Source organism: Mesocricetus auratus, unplaced genomic scaffold, assembly GCF_017639785.1.
Source record: "Mesocricetus auratus isolate SY011 unplaced genomic scaffold, BCM_Maur_2.0 Super-Scaffold_100014, whole genome shotgun sequence".
NCBI lineage: Eukaryota > Metazoa > Chordata > Mammalia > Rodentia > Cricetidae > Mesocricetus > Mesocricetus auratus.
The window spans coordinates 18,321,338-18,344,744 of NW_024429197.1; the positions used below are offsets into that span (position 1 = coordinate 18,321,338).

The window sequence follows — 23,407 nt, forward strand, 5'->3', positions numbered from 1 at the left end:
AAGTGAGAGATAAATGGGACTGGGCATGTGGGAGGTGAGGAGAGGGAGGAATCAGAAATGACTCAGGTTTCGGGTTGAGTCACTGGAATTAAGGGTGATGCTATTAAAAGCAAAAGGGACATGGGAGGAAGACCAGGCTTGAGAAAGAAAGATGTTAATCTTCCAAGTCACTGAAGGAGAATATAAGATATTAATTTTCTGAGCCACCGCAGTTGAGGGGCTGTTCTATTTTGTTCTGCCAGGCTTCATGTGCCCAAGGCTAGCTACTATGCATGCTGATGCTCAGTGCTTCACCTTACCTGTTTGCTGGCTGTGTAATTGCCAGAACACTCCAAGCAGTTGTGGTAGGTGCTGTAACAGATGACAGGCTCTGGCAGACTCTCCAGGAAAAGCAGCAAGGCTTCAGCTACGGAATGGTTGCTAGCACCTTTGGCCCACTGTTAAGGAACAGATGATGGTGCTGCCTGGGGCTAGGAGAAGGTCCAGGGACAAGCATGTGCCAGACGGGCTGCCTGCCCAGTCAGGCTCTGCTCAGTGCTAGGATGCCAGCCCACATCTGAAAGGCACCATGCTGTTTTTCAGGTGAGCCAGGCACTCCTCAGTTCCTGCCACACTGACTGCCTGAAGTCGTAATATCCTCCCTGAGGAGGTTCTGAGTAAGAGCCTGTTAGCTGAGGGCACAGTACTAGACTCTGGGCTTTGAGATATGTTTCATTCTCTTTTAAAAGCTCTTATATTCTCACACGCACATACAAATTTCTGAAGGATACAGAGGTTATCAATCATTCCAGTATCCAAACAGTCCCTTATATGCTCAAATTCCGTCCTCAGGCCTGGCTGCTGAAACAGATCTTCCTGCAAAAGGGTAGAAAGCCACAAAACAGTTATTTTCTCAGAAAACTGGCAATGATTTCCTGACTTACCCATATCACCAAGAACCCAAAATATCGCTGTGGAGTGAGAGCTCTGCATTGCCCCAGTGGATAATGTGACTAATTCATCTTCAGGTCTTACCAGGAATGGCTTTACAGGTCATTAGGCATGCATCATAAAGCTATGGGTAGGCCATGCTACACAAGACAATATCCAGGGTAAGAGAAAAGTGACACAGAGCATGTATCCTACAGTGTTATATGAGACATGCCATGTGTAAGACTGAAAAGTGACACAGAGCATGTATCCTACAGTGTTATATGAGACATGCCATGTGTAAGACTGAAAAGTGACACAGAGCATGTATCCTACAGTGTTATATGAGACATGCCATGTGTAAGACTGAAAAGCTACTGTGATCCTCAACCAAAACAAACACCAGCAACAACAACAACAAAGGGGGGACTCCTTAGACCTTATGCAAATAAAAATATGTAAGTAAACATCATTAATCTCAAGATACTTTGAATTCATTTGTTTCATAAAACAACTCAACATAATGTAACTATCAATAATAAAAATATTACATATACTGCTCACAAGTTACATCTGAAAGATCTACAGAGAAGATAGACATCCTTTAAAAAAAATGATTTATTGATTTATTTATTATGTATGCAGTGATGCCAGAAGAGGGCACCAGATCTTATCATGGATGGTTATGAGCCACCATGTGGTTGCTGGGAATTGAACTCAAGATCTCTGGAAGAGCAGTCAGTGCTCTTAACCTCTGAGCCATCTCTCCAGTCCCAAAGATAGACTTCTTATAAAACTGAATTCTGGGTCTGGGAGTGTAGCTCAGCGGTAGATAGCTAAGGTCCAGGGTTCCAATAATAGCATGGCCAAAATAATAACAATAACAATAATAATAAGTATAATATGTATACATGTACACAATCAATTTTTAAAAACAAAGCCCACTATTGTGTATTAATCAACTTGGGAGTAAGTTATTCACCTTTCAGGGCACGTTTCCTCCGAACGTTGTTATGAGAGTTAAATAAAGCAAAGAATAAACAGAGCACAACTTGGTATACTGCAACACCAGTGTGAGTGGGGAAATTGAGAAAAGGCAGGCATGCTGGGGTTCCAGTCCCAGCATGTAGGAGGCTGAGGCAAGAGGGTCGTGAGTTCAATACTAGTCTTGGGCTATAGTGAAATACTATCTTAGAAAACAAACCAACAAACAAAAACAGCTGGGAACGCTGCTCAGTTGTAAGAGCGCTTGCCTAACATGCATGAGGCCTGAGTAGCCCCTAGCACTGGAAGCGTAGGCCAAGGAAGTGGGGAAGGGAGAATGAGAGAGAGGGGGAGAAGAGAGGGAGAACAGTAAGCAGAGAGGGAGGGAGCAAGGGGAACAGAATATGAATATATTTTGCTACAATATTAAAATTTCTATGAACATGGCTTTGAGATCAGACGCAAGAGCCTTTGCCTTTACCAGCCTCTGTACAGCCCGTGTGGGCACCTGTGTAAAGTCCTGTGCCTGGGTGCCTATCAGTGTCAGCCTGACTAGTGGCCTGTATGCTGCTGACTAAAATATATCTTTCATAGTCTGTGATTCCGTGAATTCTCCTCAACCCTCAGCCTCCTTGAAGCCTGGACCTCACAAACCTATAGCCAAGGTCATCTGACCAACTAACCCCAGGAAGCCTGCCTGAATCTATCCAGACTCACAGCCTGGGGGTGCCATCTGTCCTCTGCCTGAAATGTCAACAAGGTAGCCCCTCCCATTCTCAGAAACAGGTGGAATTCCTGAAAGTGACATCAAAATGACCTCCCAGGAGGCATTCAGAAGTCCTTCTCTGGGGAGACTAAGAGGCCTGGGGAAGAAACACACAGCTGGGAAGTCTACTTTGCTTTCCGATGGGGAGTCAGGGTCAAGTACCAAACATGCACTCACCTCTGGGGGCAGAAAAATTCTCCATAGATTCTTTGGGACAAAAGCTTTCCATACATAAGTTCTCAAGGCAGCCTGGCTGCAGTCCCCGCTGACTGCCTTAACCCCAACCTACCTGATGGATAGCGTTTCTATACAGGTAATCGACCATCATCCAGAGTTCTTTGGGGATTTCCATGGGGTTCTCCAGCTGGCTCCTGTCATCTGCTGTCTGCACTGGCATCAAAGTCTCCAAAGAAAGAAAAGTCATGACAAGGTGGAACTTCCGGAAAATGCATGATATGGGGATAACAAACAGGAAGGGGAAGCTATTCAATGCGTCCAAAAGTAAAAATAAAAAAAGAAGACCAGGCCTACAGAGAAACCCTGTCTCAAAATAAATAAATAAATAAAAACAAACAACAATAACAACAAAAAGAGGAAACCAGGTGGTACACCTGAGTGACAAAGGTTCTTTCTTTTTCTTTTTCTTTTTCTTTTTTGTTTTTGTTTTTGTTTTTGTTTTTCGAGACAGGGTTTCTCTGTATTGTTTTAGAGACTGTCCTGGAACTCGCTCTGTAGACCAGACTGGCCTCGAACTCACAGAGATCGGCCTGCCTCTGCCTCCCGAGTGCTGTGATTAAAGGCGTGGGCCACCAACACCTGGCAAAAGGTGATTTCTTTTTCTTTTCTTTTCTCTCTCTCTCTTTTTTTTTTTTTGGTTTTTCAAGACATGGTTTCTCTATGTAGCTTTGGCTGTCCTGGAACTCACTTTGTAGACCAAGCTGGTCTCGAACTCACAGAGATCAGAGATCTGCCTGCCTCTGCCTCCCAAGTGTTGAAATTACAGGTGTGTGTCACCACCACCTGGCTTACAAAAGGTGATTTCTAAGCATGGGGAGAGTTATGGCAAACAGTTTCAATGAATGGAATAGTATATGCCCTAACTTACAGAAAAAAGTTCTTCCAGCATTCCACTGTTAAAACCACTGAGGAACTCTCTGTGAGTTCAAGGCCAGCCTAATCTACAGAGTGAGTTCCAGGACAGCCTCCAAAGTCACAGAGAAACCCTGTCTCAAAAAACCAAAATAAATAAATAAATAAATAAATAGATAAATAAATAAAGCCACTGAGGAAAGAGCACATGTTTGTGAGCCCAGAACTGCAGCCCAGCTCCAGGTCCACTGCCACTCATCACGTGACCTATGACAAATCGCTCTCCTTGACTGGAGTTGTTTTTCATCCATATTGAATAATAGAGAGGATAGCTCAAGAGCCCCTAACTGAAAATATGAGTTTAAAAAGAAGTGTACAAGGCCGGGCGTTGGTGGTGCACGCCTTTAATCACAGCACTCGGGAGGCAGAGGCAGGCGGATCTCTGTGAGTTCGAGTCCAGCCTGGTCTACAGAGCGAGTTCCAGGACAGCCTCCAAGACAATACAGAGAAACCCTGTCTCAAAAAAAAAAAAAAAAAAAAAAAAAAGTGTACAAATTACCTAAATTTGTGGCAAACTTGTTCTCTTGTGTTTGGATACTCCATAGGATTTATTTTAGGATAACCTGCCAGATCCTCATTATTTATTTGTCTGTTTGGTGTGTGTGTATGTGTGTGTGTGTGTGTATACATATGCATGTGGTGTATGTGTATGTACATATGTGGTGTGTGTGTGTGTGTGTGTGTGTGTGTGTGTGTGTGTGTATGCGTGTGGTGGCCAGATCAATACTGAGTGCCTTCTTTAGTTGATTTCCACTTACTCTTAGAGACAGGGGTCTCTCACTGAACCTGGAACTTTTCCAGTTTGTCTAGAATGCCTAACCAATGGGCTCCCATGGCCACCCGTCTCCACCCCTAGACTGGGATCACAGACATATTCTTTTTTTGGGGGGGGAGGGAGGGGGGATCTCTGCAGCTTTGGAGCCTGTCCTGGAACTCTCTCTGTACACCAGGCTGGCCTCAAACCCACAGAGATCCACCCATCTCTGCCTCCTGAGTGCTGGGATTAAAGACATGTGCCACTGCTGCCTGGGGACATGTACCTTTTTAATGGGTTTTGGGGAACCAAACTCAGGTCCTCATGCTTGCATAGCAAGCACTTTTATCAGCTGAGCTATCTCTTAGCTCCCAGATGACAGTTTTTTAAAATGGGAACTTTCACTAGGATCTTAGGATCAAGGCTAAGTCTCTCTACTGCACTGCTTTGCTGGACACTGAATGTTAATGCCATGTGGTTTCCTCCATCCCACCGAGATTATCATGATGAATCTCAGTCACCAATGTGATGGTATTTGAAGTGGGGCCTTTGGGAGGTAGTATTGAGGGCTGAGTGGTCACAAATGAGACTGATGTGCAGTAAGAAAATCAAGAGTCGCCAGGCAGTAGTGGCGCACGCCTTTAATCCCAGGACTTGGGAGACAGAGGCAGGCAGATCTCTGTGGGTTCGAGGCCAGTCTGGTCTACAAGAGCTAGTTCCAGGACAGGCTCTAAAGCTACACAGGGAAACCCTGTCTCCAAAAACCAAAAACAACCAACAACAAGAGTCTCACTCCTGATATGAGGACACTGAGCCGGCCATTTATGCACCAAGTGGGCCCTCATCATATACCTCAGCCACTCAAACTATGAATACTATACTTTTGTTCTTTAAAAAGTGTAAGCCTATGGAGTTTTGTTAATGTCACTTGCTACCCTAACACATAAACGTGTATGAAATCAGCCTGGAAAGTATGGCCATCTTCTGCAGCTGTCCACAGCAGGTGAGTCTGTCTATGCTGGAATCTGGGCTGACTTCACAACTTGCTCCAAACCACACAGCAAGGCAGAAGTGGTATTGTGTAGGCTTCATCAGCTACATAAGGCCTCCAGTTTTCCCTTGTTCTTGCCTCTACCTGCAGAAGCTTGAGCTCACTTCCTGAAAGCTGATGGCCCATGTACAGAGGCCAGAGGGCAACCAATACTGAGGCAGACAGAGAGGCTACCTTCACCAGGAGGGCCAATACAACTGCTGCCTCATTACATTAGCACAAATGAGCCTCAGCTGGACCAGCAGAAAAAAGCAAGAGTCATGAGAGACATCTCAGTATCATTTTGACTGGGGGGTGGCTTGTTACGCCTCAAAAAGCTTACATCCAAGAAGGTAGATATAGAATTACAGTGTTTGACCCAAGCTGCCCACTACTGGATGTTTCCTCAGGTCTGTTACTCACCAGCTTGCTAACAGTTTCCAGTGGCAGGTCTAAGATTGGCTCCCTCATGTAGCACAATGTATGAATGGGAGACCCAAAACAGCTGGGCAGGTAGTTCCCAGTCACAGACAAAAAGTAATCCTTTCCCCGGTCCAAGTGCAAAACCAGAATGTCTTCAATTTTGTCTTCGCCTGAGTTGAGCTTTGTGGCAGTAGCCTTATTTACAAAGAGCTCCAATTCAATCTCAACGTGAGAATCTGCAGAAAAAGTTTAAAAGTAACGTCAGCTAGGGAGCAGTCAAGGCAAAGAGGAAGAGCCAGGAGGGAGAGAGCAAGGCAGCAAGGCAGCAAGGCTTAAGAAAGGAAGCAGAAGGCATCAACTGACAAGGACCTGTGCACTGGGGAAGCACAAAACGTGCACAGTCCAACCTGGAAATGTGAAAGTAACACATGCAAACTGGAGACAAACGCTCAGAAACCCACGTACTAAGCAGTAGAGCTTAAACCAGGAGAATGAATCCAGTAAGAAGGCATGAATCAAAGGAGCAGCCTTGGACCAGGTAGGATGAAAACACCTGCCCCTTGAAGGTCCAGGGAAGTAAGTTATCACCTGGGAACTACCCAGAAAACACTCTTAATCCTCCAGTTGCAGAATGGGGAAGTAACATGATGGGGGGAGGCTGTTACCATTTCTAGATTACTACCCATTAGCTCTCTCTCAACGAGGGTGGATATTGTTAACTCTCAAACTCTGGGACAAAAAGCTTAGGTGCTTATTTAACATATCCAGCTTCCCTCAGTCCCTACCTGTTACAGGGTATGGCTGGCATACCCCACCCTGAACTCTCCAGCCCTGGGGCTGGGCTGCCCTTTTTCCAGAGGCTCTTCCTTATATAATCCAGACATTTTGGTTACCCGACTCTCTTGTGCCTTTGACCTCCAGGCTGCTGCACCTGGTCCCCCTCTCTCCTCTTTGCTTTCCCCTCCCCTTCTCCCCATATGGCCCTGCTTAGCCTGGTCATGTCCACTCTAGACTCTCCCAGATGTCTCTACTGCTACCTACACTCTCCCTCTTATACTAAACTTTCTCCTTCACCATATCTAGGAGGAGTCATGTTCTTTCCTTTTCTTTTTCATTCAGACACCTGGGCACTGATTATAATAAAATAGGCAGTAGAGATGGCCCTAAAGTGACAGTACCAGCCGTAATCTCACAACTCTGCAAGATTATGGTACACAAGACTAAAATATTCTTGAAACTGAACACATGCCCATTGTCAGTACTTTACATTTTATATGGTTGAGTTCAGCTATAGGGATTGGGGGGGGGGGAGGTTCAGATCCAGCAGAGGCAGGCAGATCTCTGTGAGGTCACCTTGCCCTACATAGTGAGTTCCAGGATAGCCAGAACTATATAATAGAGAGACTCTATCTCAAAAACACACAAGACAAAGCAAAACGAGAAAAGTTTCTGGCCAAGAATAAAGCATTCAGAAGCAAAAAGATCTTGCTGAAAAATGAAAAGGACAGGCAGGGCATTCAGAAACCAGAGCCTGGGAAGAGGTGTGTTACCTGGCAGGAGGAAGCCTTTGCTGGGTTTGGCAGTCAGCCACTGCTTACAGTAAGAGTATTCCTCAGGCTTGTTGATGAATTCAAACTGACAAGGTACTTGGCCATTATGAATCGTGAAGGACTCTGTTTGTAACTGCATGTACTTCACATTCTCAAAACAGAACTGGGAACACACAAGGGACTAGTTAGAACCAGAGTGCTCTTCTCAAGTCATGCACCCACCCTGATTGGGAAAAATATTTGTCTTGGGAAGAAAATGAAGGAACATCTCTCTGTATTGTATTTAGCAGAGAGGGCACAGTTGCTGCTGAAGAACAGTGACCCAGGCAAGCCAAAGCCCAAGTTGTTTTTATAAGTAAGTCTCCTGAGCAAACAAAGCTCCCATCTTCTACATCTGAAGCCACTTCCAAAACACCACGCTCAAGTAGGCCCCTGAACCTGAAGGTCAAGCTCACTCTGCCAAAGGGCTGGGCATCTGCAGCATGAAGTGTCTTCCCTAAAACTCCATTCCTTTTTTGAGTCAGTCTCACTATGTAGCCCTGGCTGGCCTGGAATTCCTGGAACTTGTTATAGACCAAGCTAGCCTGAATTCAGAGATCTACCTGCCTCTGCCTCCCTAGTTTTGAGAATAAAGGAAGTACCACCATACCCAACACAATGCCCAGCGCCCATCACCACCCCAACATGGGTTCTGGGACTTGAACTTAGGTCCTACCGACTGAGCCAACTCCCCAGCCCCTGATGCTAATATTCTTAACAAGTCTGGGTCTTTCCTACCTCCCGCTTGGAGAGTGACACAGAAGGAATGTTGGCATTTTCCATCTTATCCAGGGAGCGGACAATTTCCTCCAGCGTCTTCCGGTAGAGTTCTTCATTCACGACCCTCACCTGGGAGGCAAACATCAGAGACTGAGTGTGGAACCTTCTGCCCATTCTTCTTTCTTGGAGTTGAGGATGTTTGGGGTATCAGGAAACAGCAGCTGCCCACACTTCAGAAAGTGACAGCTAAGTAGATTTAGTTTGTTAACAAATGACCCAAATAATGATAGACTCGGTAAGATCCCCAAGCTACAGCAAGGCAGTCTGCTTCCTGATCAGCAGGAGGACACTGGAATGTTCTGGCGGCTCTTCCTGTTGGGTCTCAGGTCTTAGCCAAAAGACTTTTTCTATCTGTGTCCTGCTTGCTGCCACCCAAAGGCCATCAGTGGGATATTTTTCTATGGTTTTGATACAAAGATGTCTTTCTTGGCTTTTTTAACCAGAACTCATCAGCAAGGAAGAATACATCAGGCTCTGCCTTCTGTATTTTAATTATAAACACCTTTGTTTTTCACTTTTCAACAATAAAATGTTAATTGCAACATTACTTAGTACACCCCCCCCCCCCGCAGAGAATATCTCATTATGTAGACTAGAGTGGCATCTAACTCATAGCTTAAAGTTGAGAGCCACCACACCCAGCCTTAGGCTCTTCTCCAGTTTCAGATTCTGACCTGCATCTACTCTACTACACCTGCAAGAACAGGTAATACAAAGCAACACAGAAACCACTGGTGATGAAATGCAAATAAATGAGTACTGGAATGTCTGACTTCACTAGGAACGGTGGAGCTGCAACCTAAGACAATGGTCTCTCTCTTTTCATTATATTGACTAAAAATATTTTAAAAATTATTGGTGGGGCTGGAGAGATGATGGCTCAGCAGTTAAGAGTACTGGCTACTCTTTCAGAGTTCCCAGGTTTAATTCCCAGCACTCATGTGGCAGCTCACAACTATCTGTAACTCCAGTTCCAGGGGATCTGACACCTTCACACAGACATACATTCAGGCAAAACAAAAAACAAAGACAAATGCACATTAACTAAAATTAAATTTTAAAAAATTATTGGCAAAGCTACAGGAAACTAAGCTCATATGCAGTTGGTAGGAGTGTAAAATGGTAAAAATTGTGACTGGAGAGATGACTCAGTAGTTCAAAGTTCAGGCTGCTCTTAGAGAGGACCCTGTTTTCGTCATTCATATGGTGGCTCACAACCATCTGTAATTCTAGTTCCAGGAGGTTCACACCCTCTCCCTCTCTCTGAAAGCACCAAGCATGCAGGCAAACATATGCATGTATGCAGGCAAAACATTCATACACATAAAAACAAATCTTTCCCAGCATGGTGGCCTGTACTTTTAATCCAAATTTCTGGGTTTGAGGCCAGCCTGGTCTACATAGTGAGCCCTTGTCACAAAAGCACATAAATAAATAAATAACCAAACAAATGAGTCTCTTTCTCTCTTTTAATGATAAGAGCTGTTGGGAACAGACATGAATAAATCGGTAGGCACTGAATGTTAGGCTTAGGCAGTCCATATATGTAGAAATGAGCTCAAGCTGGACTACAGAGGATTGCTGGTGGGTAGATAAAAGCATTTCTCAGGAACTTGTGAAACCGGTTCCCCTCTACCAAAAGTAGTAATTTCCCTCACCTCTGGCAGAAGGGACATACGGCTATCTGTGGCGCCTATCAGCATATCAAATCCCACACTGGCCTCCAGGCTCCCTCAGTGTCACAGTGTCCGTTGCGTGTTTCTAAGTCCACAGTAGTCTGCTGGCCTCTCCCTCCCCCAGCTACTCATCCTTCCTATATCACCCACTATTCTCTATTTCCCCCGTCCATCCGTCCGTCCGTCTGTCATCCGCCTGTCTGTCCGTGTCGTGCCTCCCCCCCTCAACGCTAGCTCTTGCTGTCCTCTTGCTCTCTTACTGTACTCTATCCTCTATCCTTTCGCTATCTCCACTATTCTCTCCCACTTCCTAGCGCAGGCCATGCTGTCTTCTTTCTCTCTGCTCTGAACTACTCCAGATGCCTCTGGATATTTTCTCTTATTCACATTAAAATAATGGAGGCCTGTAGGTAGTTTCTTTTTTTTTTTAAAGATTTATTTATTTATTACGAACACAACACCCTGCCCCCATGTACGTCTACACACCAGCAGAGGGCACCAGATCTCATTACAGATGGTTGTGAGCCACCATGTGGTTGCTGGGAATTGAACTCATGACCTCTGGAAGAGCAGTCAGTGCTCTTAACCTCTGAGCCATCTCTCCAGCCCCCAGGTAGTTTCTTTATTGTGTCCCTTCACATACATTTACTGCACCCCTCTCATAACTAATAAATTAAAAATATATGGTACACACACACACACACACACACACACACACACACACTTGCTATGTTTCCCAAACTGGTCTCAAACTCCGTGGCTTAAGCAACCCTGTCACAGCTCTTTGAATAGTTCAAACTACATGCACCACCATGCTGCTAAAATATAATTCTTCTTGAACTACTAATGTCACCACTAAGAATTTCAGTCTAAGCCAGGCAGTGGTGGCACACGTCTTTAATCCCAGTACTTAGGAGGCAGGGGCAGGTAGATCTATGAGTTTGAGGCCATTCTGGTCTACAGAGGGAGTTATAGGACAGCCAGGGTCAGGATTACAAACCCTATCTCAAAAAAAGAAAAAACAAAGAGAGAGAGAGAGAGAGAGAGATCCAGTCTACAGAAATATTCAGACATAAAAAAAAATACACAGCACCACATATAATGGAGATATTTTGCAAACAAATCATCGATACATTATGGTTCATCCCTACTAGAGAAAAGTTTTCAGCTTTTAAAACTACTAAGGAGCAGACCTTCAAGATGGCTCAACAGATATAAGGGCTTACCTCCAAGCCTGAGGACCTGAGTCTGATCCCTGGAATCCATATGATGAAGTCCCATAGGTCCCAGAACTTTCCATGAGCACTGTAGTATACATGCACACACACACACACACACACACACACACACACAAATATTTTTAAAAAAACCAAAATAATGGGGGAAGAAACTGTACCATTACTGTCATGAAAAATCCCCTAAAGCATATTATCTCTTAGAGTGGGAGTGGGGGAAGAACAGAGTCAGACTGTCCCCTATGTAGCCAAGGATGACCCTGAACCCCTGATCTTCCTATCTCTGCCTTCTGTGTGCTGGGGTTAGAAGTATGTGTTACCATATCTGGTTTGTGTAGTTCTGGGAACTGAATATAGCACCTCATGCAAACTAGGCAAGTTCTGTACCAGCTAAGCTACAATCCCCAGCCCTAAAACATTTTCAGGGAAGGAAAAGATGTTCTCAGAGTGTGTACAATGTGAGCTCTTTCTAAGGTCTGTGTGTTATATACAGAATACTAGAATACTGACCCACTCAGTTGCAAATGCATAAACAAAGTCCAAGAGGCAAAAGGGAACATCCATGTATGTAGAAGTATTTAGATGTGCCAGGCGTTGGTGGTGCACGCCTTTAATCCCAACACTCAGGAGGCAGAGGCAGACGGATCTCTGTGAGTTCGAGGCCAGCCTGGTCTACAGAGCGAGTTCCAGGACAGCCTCCAAAGCCACAGAGAAACCCTGTCTCGAAAAACCAAAAAAAAAAAAAAAAAAAAAAAAAAAAAAAGATGGAGTTGTAGGCAAGCCTGTAGCACATTTTCTTAACTAGTGATTGATGGGGAGGGCCTAGCCCACTGGGTGTGTGGGGATACCTTTGGGCTGGTGGTCTTGGGTTCTATTAGAAAGCAGGCTGAGTAAGCCATGGAAGCAAGCCAGCAAGCAGCACTCCTCTATGGCTTCTAAACATAAGACAAATAAACCCTTCCCTCTCGAGTTGTGTTAGTCGTCATGGTGTTTCATCACAGCAATAGTACCCCTGACTAAGAAGGTATTATGCCTGCATGTATGTCTGTGCTCCACATGCATGCAATGCTGGAGAGGCAAGTGGTTCCCCTGGAACTGGATCCACCTGCTCAGGGGATCCTGAGTAACCCAACATGAGTGCTAGGACCCAACCATGGATCCTCTGCAAGAGCTGCAAGGACTTTTAATATCTGAGTCATCTTTCCAGGACCTGAAACAAATTTTAAAAAAGGCTTCCTCACACTCAAGACTAAGAGGAGGAGATCAGCAGGACAAAAGGTAGCCCAGGTATAGAAGCGAGCTGCCCACCTACCCCAATGTCAAACACCGAGCTGACGGGCTTGTGGTCACTGGTCTTCAAGGCCATATGGCTCTGGTAACTCAGTTGGGAGATGTTCTTTCCTTTCCAGAGGACCCGGTCACACCAGGCAGGAGCACGACACTTCTCACTGAAATACAAAGTCCACACCGGTAGGCTCACAGAAGGAGCAGGGCCCGCTGTTACTACATGCCATGGCCCAGGCAGGAGCAGCAAGGCAGAGCCTCCATGTCCATGCAGCCAGGGTATGCAAGATGGCGGATGGCTAGGCCCATGGAGGAGCAAGGTGTTCCTGTGGGTGTCATCCACAGCAACTGTGCAGGTCCAACAGAAAACTGCAGAAAAGATCGCGCGGGGATAGTGAAAACAAAACGGGAGAATAAGCTCTTTATACTCCTTAGAAGACAGTGGTTAAGGAAACAGGCTGTGGATTTCTGCTGCCTGAGTTCAAACTCTGCTTCTAACACTTGCATGTTTGGGAGGCTCTTGGACTTTCTATACCTCAGTGCCAGAATCATGACTTTTCTATACATCAGTGCCAGTGTCCTGACTTTTCCATACCTCACTCAGAGCCAGTGTCATAATAAACTACATCTCCCTCAACATGTTCTTTTTTTTTTTTTTAACTTTTTTTAATGTGCATTTGTGTTTTGCCATGGGTTTGGGTCCCCTAAATCTGGAGTTACATGCAGGTGTGAGCTGCCATGTGGGTGCTGGGAATTGAACCCTATGGAAGAGCATTCAGTGCTCTTAAGTGCTGAGTCATCTCTCCAGCCCCTTCAAAGGGTTCTTAACAGGTTAGACTGAGATATACAAATCAAATATATCCAGGAGTGTGTGGCATATGGTAAGCACTATTAAGAAATATCAACTAGTATGTTAAGACCAAGCACAGGTTTAGCCAGAATCACCACATTACCTTAAACACAGCTCAAAGTCAATTGGTGGGCTGCAGAGATGACTAAGCAGTTAAGAGCACTTGCTGCTCTTGCAGAAGACCTGGGTTCAGTTCTCAGCATCCTCATGGTGGCTTACAACCAACTGGAGTTATAACTCCAGTTCCATGGTATCTGGTGCCCTAATCTGGCTTCTGCAGGTACCAGGCCAGCATACAGTGCACATGCACATATACAGACAAAAACACTCATTCACATAAAATAAAAATAAATACATCTTTTTAAAAAGAAAAGCTGGGTGGTGGTATCACACACCCTTAATTGCAGCACTCAGAAGGCAGAGGCAGATGGGTCTCTGTATGTTTGAGGCCAGCCTGATCAACAGAGCAAGGACATCCAAGGCTACCCAGAGAAACCTTGTCTCAAAAAAAAAAAAAAAAAGAAAGAAAGAAAGGAAAGTCAATCTGTATCCAGTATCAAACCCCATGATGGAATGATGCCTAAGTCAGAGAGAAATAATGTGGAAAGGCAGCGGGTTTAGAGAGTAGATACCAAGAGGAAATGTTTGACCACAGTGGAAAACATGGAGAGTCATAGGAATTCAACCTCTTCAGGTCCACAAGGGCCAGTATTTCCCAGAATTCCTAGGTTTCTATCTCCTTAACCCCCAGAAGTGACTTCTGACCCACCTGGTATCCCAGTCGTCAGAGCCAGTATCGTACTTGTACGTAGGCTGGAAGGTAAGCTCACCCTCTGTGAAGCCTTCAAAGACGGTTTTGGCAGCCACTTGAATTTTCAGCTATACAAAAGAATGGGAGAGAAAAGCCCTCAGAATAAAAGGTCAATGTGGGATTAATGGAGACCATGAAATCAATCCACATCCCAGGCCCTACTTAAAAGGTTAAGAATGTAAGAACTCCTATGCCACGAGTCAATAATGAAATGGTCTCATTAAGAGAAACAGCAAAGCTAAGATACTTCTCCTTCAACTAGCCTGTGCCGGGAGAGAGAAGGAGAATTGAAGGCTTCAGACCTAACAATGCCAAGGTTGTCAAGAAGGGGACAAGAGCTCTGGTGGAAAAGAAAGATGGCCTCAGCATCCTGGACAGTTCTGAGCACCTAAGAAGTAAGTCTCAAGTCTACTGAGCAGAGCAGCAAAGCAAGTCAGCCTGTGAGGCGGCTGCTGCTCTCAGAAAGACGGTGGAAACGGCAGGCCGCAGAACTGACTATCCGGGTGAAGAGAAGAGCTGAGAGAGTTTGCTCACACTGGAGAAAACTGGTGAAAAGGAGGAGGCAGGAGCAGCAGACTAAAGAGAATTAGTAAATCACCTAAAATACACCAAGTGGTTTCTTTACTGATGGAAAAACAAACAAACTCCTGATTTCTTTGTAGACAAGAAAGAGCGTGTTCTTACTCTAAGGACACAACGTGCTTCCAGGACAGAGCCAAGAGAGAGGAATGCAGATGGAATGCAGGCACGAGTGGACATCAGGTCCTCAGGGAGGCCTCCCAAGCTGGGGAAGGAGGAACTGGGCTCTGCTCTCACGGTGGAGAAGCGGCTGCCCGAGGGAGACACGGAGCCCGTCTGTACCTGATCATACGCATACAGGGTTTGAAAGGCCTTCTCTTCGATGAGCATTTTCACCTTTTCCACATCCAGCTCTTCTATTCTGTAGTTGAGATCCCCCAGCCACAAGATGACACTGTGAGGACAGAGCACAGAAGTGACAGGCTTTAGGAGAGGCTCTCACCCTTTCTACTCAGGATACATCGGACAGAAGCCCCAGAGGGGGACAGACACTTAGCTATGGCAGAATTTTCCCTCCCACCCACTTCCTAACACATCTAACCCACTGCTGACTCAATTGTCTTGGCCCACACTCATCATAAATGGGCTGGAGTATGGTTGAAAAGACAGACTCGTAAGATCTAAAAGCAATGCCTGTCTGCTGGTGTCATGACACATGCCTATAATCCCAGCACTCTAGAAGCTGATACAGGAGTATAGCCAGTCACAAACTAGCTTAGCTATATAGCGGGCCATGACTCAAACAAAAACAAACAAACAAACGATGTCTAAAAGCAAGATAGCATTTTTCCAGGGAAAACTATCTGAAGTAAAGGCCCCATTTAATAGTAAAGCCTGGATTGCCCACCACATCACTGGCTTACTCTGCACTCCTGGGAAGAGCTGTGTCACATGGTCATTATATATCCCTGCTGCTGCTCCCTGATATCAGACATGCCATGAAGTCAAATACTGCTCTACCTGAAGGCAACAGCCATGCCACTAAATAATCTGCCTAGCAGTGTGCCCTTCCCCAAGCAAACACATCCTCAGGCTAAAAGCAAATAAAAGGCCATGCCAGCTCACAAAGGAGGAGACATGCTCTCCACGAGGGACCCTGGAAAAGAACAGTCATCCAGTCAACTTCCAGAATACCAACAAAACAGAGATAGTTCCACTGCTTCGGACAGGACCCCAGGGGTTTCCTCCTCTTTCTAAAAGAAGATCCATAAATTTCCACTGTGACCATAAAGTCTGAAATTCCAAGGCTTTGAAATCAGACAAAATAGCAAGTTTTGGAGAAAAATGAAATAAAGAGAATGAACAAACACTGGCACAATACGCTCTGTGCAGCTGCAACTATGGTTTTTGACAAGTAGAATCCAGAATTAACGAGCAAGTGCAGGCAAGAAGCACTGTCCAGCATCAACTGCACATGCTCTGGAAGAGCAGACTTGGAAAGCTAAAACGGTATTCCAAACTGTGAGTGAGATGCAAGCTCCTTGGCTGCTTTGCCCCCAGTACTCAATCAAGACAGATTTCTAGGCAAATAAGCCCCATGCCTCTCCAGGGACGAGTGATACTTGACAATGGTTCTAGAGGTCTTCCAGATGGTAAGTGTGGAAGCCAAGAATTTCCAAGAGACAAATAAGAGCTGGCAGCTACCCACCCTCCAGCATTCACCTCCCCCAGCACGATGGAGAACCCAGAGTCTAGCAGTCACACGAGGGGACTGAGGAGGGAAGAAACTCAGACTCACTCGTGCTTGCTAATGGTGAGAGGGGGGAGGCTTGAGTCCACCTGAGAGAACTGCATTCGAGAACAAATGTCTTTGTAGTCTTGGTTCCTCCTCTCGTACTCTTCTGTGTGGGCTGCCAAGTGGGAATTTACAACGCAGATGCTCGTGTTGTGCAGCTGGAACCTGATGGCCACTCCTCCTTTGTTACCCTAGTGAAAGGACCCCCTCCTCAGTCATTAAACCTTCAGACTTTCATACATTTTGCCTTTGTCTTCACAATGGCCCTATGGGATTACTATCTATATCTTACAGATAAGAATACAAATTCCCAAGCAAAACGACTAGCCATTTACAGAAAGCTTGGGTCAGGATCTGCCTTTCTCAACCTTCTATTCTTTTCTCTGAATCACTGGTGAGCCAGCCACATGTCCAGTGCAGTTCTTGTAGAGGAATCTAAGAACGGGATTCTAGGAGTAAGAGGAGGACATTGCAAACCTACAGGACTGTTTTCCTAGGTGGCCAAAACAGTTTCTGTACTATACTACCCTACAGGCCGGTCAAGCAGAGGCTCCGGCGCTGACTAATCACTAGGATAGAGAAATGCACCAGCTGGCTTTCTAAACTGTCTACTCAATCCAGCTCATCGCGCAACAGCAGCATCTCAGGTGGGTCTGTATGATTCCTACATCCTGAGAAGCTGAGTCAAAACAAGGTCAAGGTCCTCCATGTGCAAAACATTACCAGGGACTCACCATCCTCCCCATGATTCCTGTCCCCACAGTTTCAGCTTCCACTTCTGAGATATGTGCTGCGTGTTCCTGTTTGACGTACAACAGCAACATAATTCCAACCAGCCGGATGAGCTTAACCTGGAACACAGAGCCCAATTCTCAAGTGATGGCTGTCTCAGACAGAAGCTGGAAACCAGAATGTCCCGAGGGAAATGTGGTGTGGGAGCTGCCTGAAGCACTGATGCACTTCCTCCCCCAGACCAGGATACAAGTAGTCTGTGCCACTCACTGTGCAAACTACATGATACCCCAAACTACTTCCAAGTGCCAAGACCCTGCATCTTTCCGCTCAGACAGGCCCCTCTGGAGAAATGTGAAGCTGACTAGGAATGGCTTCCACTGAAGGGTCACCAATAAGCTGAGCATTTATCTCTGGCTTTCCTTGCAGGATACAGAAAGTGACAAAGTCCCTGGCTTCTCCCTTACCTTTGCATACTTGGCACCTGGGTGAAGGCTCTCTGACACGGCCTTAAACCACTCTTCCTCCTTTGGGGTGTCATGAAAGAAGAAGGCTTCTTTACTCAGATCGAGCTCCTGGAACCTATGTGGACAGGCAACAGTGAACCAGGGAGAAAGGCGGCACGCAGGGAATACACCCCAAGTCTGCTCGGGTGCTCGGGTCCCAGCTCTCTAGCTGAACTGCGGGGCCCTCCAGAGGAGCTAAAAACAAACAACCAGAGAACGGAATGCCATGGGACTTCCAGGCGCTTCTCTAAACATGAGCTCATTTCCTCTCTGTGAACTAACCACTGAACTGGTTAGAGGCACCTCCCACCCCCCAGTTTTACATCTAGAATCATTAGGCCAACAAGGACAAATGGCAAATTAGAGCTCATATTTAGGTTTATTTGTTGGTTTTGCTTTACTTAGTCTGTAGAAACGAGAGGATAGTGTATGGAAATTAATGCTTGAGCTCAGAGAGGGGCTCAGTAGAAAGCACTTGCCTCACACATTTTAATGCTCTTCATTCAATCCACTGCATTGCAAAAGCAAAACAAAATAAAACCAAGCTAGGTGTGATAGTGCACACCTGTAAAGCCAGTATTTGTGTAGCAAAGGCAGGACAGTTACATGTGTGAGGCCAACCTGGTCCACATGGCAAGTTTGTTTGTTTTTTTTAATACAATTGCCTTTTGTTGTTGTTTGTTTTTTCGAGACAGGGTTTCTCTGTAGCTTTGGAGGCTGTCCTAGAACTCACTCTGTAGACCAGGCTTGGTCTCCAACTCACAGAGATCCGCCTGCCTCTGCCTCCCGAGTGCTGGGATTAAAGGTGTGCGCCACCACCGCCAGCTCCACATGGCAAGTTCTAAACCAGTCAGTGCTACATGGTAAAACCTTTCCTCAGAACTATAAAATAAGAGGCTGGGAAGATGATTCAGTCAGTAAAGTATTTTGTCCTTCAAGAACAAGGACCTGAGTTTGATCCCCAGAAACCACGGTTAAAAAAAGTTAAACATGCCAGGCAGTGGTGGCACACACCTTTAATCCCAGCAGTAGGGAGGCAGAGGCAGGTGGATCTATGTGAGTTCGAGGCCAGCCTGGTCTACAAGAGCTAGTTTCAGGACAGACTCGAAAGCTACACAGAGAAACCCTGTCTCAAAAAAACAAAACAACAACAAAAAAGTTAAACATAGGGCCAGGCATGGTAGCTCACACTACGACTACCAATACTCCAAAGGTAGAGGCATGCAGATCTCTGTGAGCTCAAGGCCAACCTGGTCTACACAGCAACTTCCAAGCCAGCCAGAGCTATACAGTGAGGCACTGTCTCAAAAAAGAAAAACAAACAAAATGAAGGCCAAGCATAGTGATCCACATCCAGTGCTGAGAGGCAGAAACAGGCAGACTCGTGGGGCTTGCTGGTCAACTAGCCTAGTCCTAATGAACCCCAGACTAGAGAGAGACCCTGTCTGTCTGTCCTGTACACGCGTGCGCGCACACACGCACACATGCACGCATGCACTCACGTATGTGCCTAAGGAATGCCAGATTGTCCTCTGGCTCCCATACTAATGCATGCACTTACACCCATGCACACACATACACAAAACTGACTACCTGATGAGAATTTAGGGAACCTTCCTTTTCTAGCAAAAATATTTTTTGCTTTGTGACCAAAAATGTGTTGAATGTCAAATAATGACACACCAATTTTTAGCAGAAGGTTATACTAAATTAATATTGGCATTTAAATGCTAAGCGCAGTACATGGCCAGACCTCTGTTTATCAGGCAGAGCATCAAACAGAGAAGCAGCTGTCCCTGAGCTGAGCTCATGTTTTATTTCCTTCACCTGCTGTGAAGACTCAGCTCAATTCATGTCCCCATTCCTTCAGCACGGGAACAACAAAAGAGGAGCACTCACCCTACACAGTACACATCTGGGGCCTGGGTGCTGTGGCTCAGCCAGGGCCGGAGGCATTCTTTGGGGGACTGTCCATTCACATTGTATGTCCCCACAAAAAACCTGTAACCAAAGAGACTCAATCAGTGATCTGGAAACAGTAAGTCTGGGGTTCAGTCTCTAGGAATGGCATTTTGAGACATAAGAAATGGACTGGCGGCGGTGGCCCATGCCTTTAACCCCAGCACTCAGGAGGCAAAGGCAGGCGGATCTCAGTGAGTTAAAGGCCAGCCTAGTCTACAGAGCTAGTTCTAGGACAGCCAAGGCTATACGGAGAAACCCCGTCTTGAAAGCCCAAAAAGAAAACACCTACGAAATGTCATATTTAACCTAGACCAATAATCATGCCACCAACAGGGTGGCCAGCAGTCTGTCTTTGTGATAGCTGCAGACACCATAGTTCCTCTCTTAGCCAGGTGTGGTGGCACATGCTTGCAATCCCAGCGCTTGAGACAGTAAGGAAGGAGGACTGCTTTGAGTTCAAGACCAGCTTGGGCTGCATACTGAGTTTACAGCGACCACAATTACATGGAGAGACACTATCTCAGATAGACAGACAGACAGACAGACAGACAGACAGACAGACAGACAGACAGACAAGCACACAAGCCAGTCAGCTATGAACATTCTTCCTGCCCTTAAATAGCCATTGTGGAGTTATAAGCCACAAAATGACTTTGCTCTGTGGATGCTATTAAAAGGAAAAGGATGGTAAGCACTTAGTAATTCCTTTTGGCAAAAGTGGCAGGAGTGGTCAGAGGTTATTTCTTCACCATATGCCTAGAAACAATGTTATTTTACCGAATAGTCCCAGTGCAATGATTTTTAAAGCTCCAGCAGAACTCTGAAAGTTTTATTCATTTAATGTTCAGTGAGACCAGCTTAGAGAATTACTACTGAACGTTAATGAATTTCATTTTCAATGGTTTTCTTCAAAGGCCTGGAGTGACCCCGGGAATAGAAAACCTTAGGCAGGGACTCAAGACTGTGGGAACTGCTCAGTGTTCTGTACTCATTTGTCCCTGTAAATATCTCTGCAGCCACCTGCAAGCCACGCCACTCACTTCAGTTATCACCCACAGAGCCTGCCCAGGAAAGACACAGCATGTTCAGGGTGGGCACCACAGCACGCATCTATAACCCTGGCATTTTTACAGCTGAGGCAGGAGGATGATTCAATCCTTTAAGTTCTAAACCAAGCTGGATAACACAGGGGGGCATTATGCCCTACCCCACATCCCCAAAAAGGGAATGCAATGATACTTTTTGAAAAGGAAGAACATCAAACAGAGTAATCTGCTTCCAAATCCAAGGTGTGTGAGGCAGTTGCGTAAACTTCAGAGAGCAGGATGATCATTTTGAAAATCCACTGATGCACACCTTAAGTCCCAGAGCTCCATAAACAGAGGCAGGGGATCTCCATGAGTTTGAAGCCAGCCTGGTCTACACGACAGTTCCAGGCCAGATAGGACTACAGAGTGACATCCTGTCTCAAGAGAAACAAAACTGTGGAGAACCTGGGGAGCTACCTGAAGTTCTGGATGTAGGTATAATCCTCTTCCTTCTGCACAAGATGTGATTTCACGATTGTGTCTCGCAGCCCAAACTTGTGCATGGATAAAATGTGAGCCTTGTCTGATACTGTGATTGTGGAGGAGCGAACCATGTCAGTAATTTCAGACTTAGATTTATTCTGTCTGGAAAAATAAAAGCACTTTAGTCATATTTTGAGTCTGGCATGGAAAAAGAAATATAAAGCTAGATGTTCCCACACATTAGCACCTGTATCACAGAAGAATAAGAGTTAAAGTTAAACTTACTTGCTAATAACAAGTGGGAGATTAAGTAAACTGATATGTCAATTATACATAGAGATTTTTTTCTGATAATATACTCATAGCATCTTAGGTCACAAAGGGACCATGAATGAAAAAAGAATGAAGACTGGGACAAAGCTCCATAGGCAGAGCACTTGACTTGTATGCACAAGGCCCTGGGTTCAAACCCCCAGTACTACAAAAGTACAGTTCCCTCTTCCTCCTGAAGGATGTGGAGCATAATTGGAACTCAGATGTGACAGCATTCCTTCTGAACCTTTGTGGCTCATAAAGCAAGAATGTAAGGTCCTCTGAACCCCTTGGGATAAGCCAAAATAAAAAGGCAATGGAAATTTAGATCACATTGTTATGTAGTATTTGTAGTCAGGACATAAATCATTCAAGAGCTAATGTAAGAAAAATATGACAAATTCACCTACCAGGTCCTATGTTACAACCTAAAAAACTCATTGAAGATGTCTTAGTGTACTAAAGTATATAAGGCTCTTGAAGCCATTCCCAGCACTGACTAAATGACATGTGTGGCGGTTTGAATAAAAATGGCCCCACAGGCTCATATATTTGAATGTTTAGTTACCAGGGAGTGGTACTATGTAAAAGGATTAGAAGGATTAGGGGTGTGGCTTTGTTGAAGTAGGTGTAGCCTTGATGGAGGAAGTATAACACTGGAGGTGGGCTTTGATGTTTTAAAAGCCCATGCTAGGCCCAGGCTTTCTTCCTGCTGCTTATGGATATAACTCCCAGCTATTACTCCAGCACCAGCCTGCATGCCACCATGCTGCCCACCATGATGATAGTGGACTAAACCTCTAAAACTAAAAGCAACCCCCAATTAAATTCTTTCTTTCTTTCTTTTTTTTTGTTTTTGTTTTTTTTAGTTTTACAAGAAAGGGTTTCTCTGTATTGTTTTGGAGGCTGTAGGTCCAGCCCGGCCTCGAACTCACAGAGATCCACCTGCCTCTGCCTCCCGAGTGCTGGGATTAAAGGCGTGCGCCACCACCACCCGGCTAAATGCTTTCTTTTCTAACAGTTGCTATGGTCATGGTGTCTCTTCACAACAACATGAGTATTTACAGCACCACTGTTATGTAAGACTATATAGCATGATGGTACACATTAATCTCAGCACTAGAAAGCTAGAGGCAGGCAGATCTCTGAGTTCAAGGCCATCCTCATCTAAGCATGAAGCTCTAGACTAGCCATGGCTACATAATGAGACCCCGTCTCAAGAAAAATAAGGGTGGGAGTATGACTAGGGAGATGCCTCGATGGTTAAGAGTACTTGTCGCTCTTTCAGCAAAACCAAGTTCAGTTCCTAGCATCCACATGGTGGTTTACGACCATCTGTAACTCCAGTTCCAGGTATCAGTGCTCTCTTCTAACCTATGAGACACATACACACGGGCAAAACACTCATTCACATAAAATAAATCTTTAAAACTGGGCATGGTGATGCACACCTTTAATCCCAGCACTCAAGAGGCAGAGACAGGCAGATCTCTATGAGTTCAAGGCAATCCTGATCTACAAGGAGAGTTCCAAGACATCCAGGGCTACAAAGAGAAACCCTGTCTCAAAAAACAAAAAAATTTAAGAATATATAACGTAGATACCAAAATAGCTTGAGAATGGTAGATTCCTGCATACATTCAAATTTGGAGATTGCCCATTGTTCCTTAAGGTGTAACTACAATATTATTTTATCTTGATATATGATTCTACTTACCACCAGTAGGAGAACTAGAAAACACACTATATATGATGTACATGATGGGAGGAGGTAAAGAAAAAAAATAAGTGTTTTCCAAGTCAGAAAAGTATAAAAAGAATGTGAGAGGA

General features: G+C 45.2%; 1 protein-coding gene across 1 annotated transcript in view; it reads right to left on the reverse strand.

Annotated features, from left to right (window-relative positions):
- Inpp5b (inositol polyphosphate-5-phosphatase B) overlaps window positions 1–23,407 on the reverse strand; it is a 65,760-nt gene that overhangs the window by 3,114 nt on the left and 39,239 nt on the right. The window contains 14 exon segments of the mRNA XM_040756676.1: window positions 300–427; window positions 771–855; window positions 2,949–3,062; window positions 6,016–6,251; window positions 7,566–7,728; window positions 8,343–8,453; window positions 12,608–12,743; window positions 14,199–14,308; window positions 15,102–15,213; window positions 16,558–16,745; window positions 17,289–17,405; window positions 17,754–17,868; window positions 19,692–19,793; window positions 21,260–21,427. Of these exon segments, the coding sequence (XP_040612610.1) occupies window positions 300–427; window positions 771–855; window positions 2,949–3,062; window positions 6,016–6,251; window positions 7,566–7,728; window positions 8,343–8,453; window positions 12,608–12,743; window positions 14,199–14,308; window positions 15,102–15,213; window positions 16,558–16,745; window positions 17,289–17,405; window positions 17,754–17,868; window positions 19,692–19,793; window positions 21,260–21,427 (1,885 nt within the window).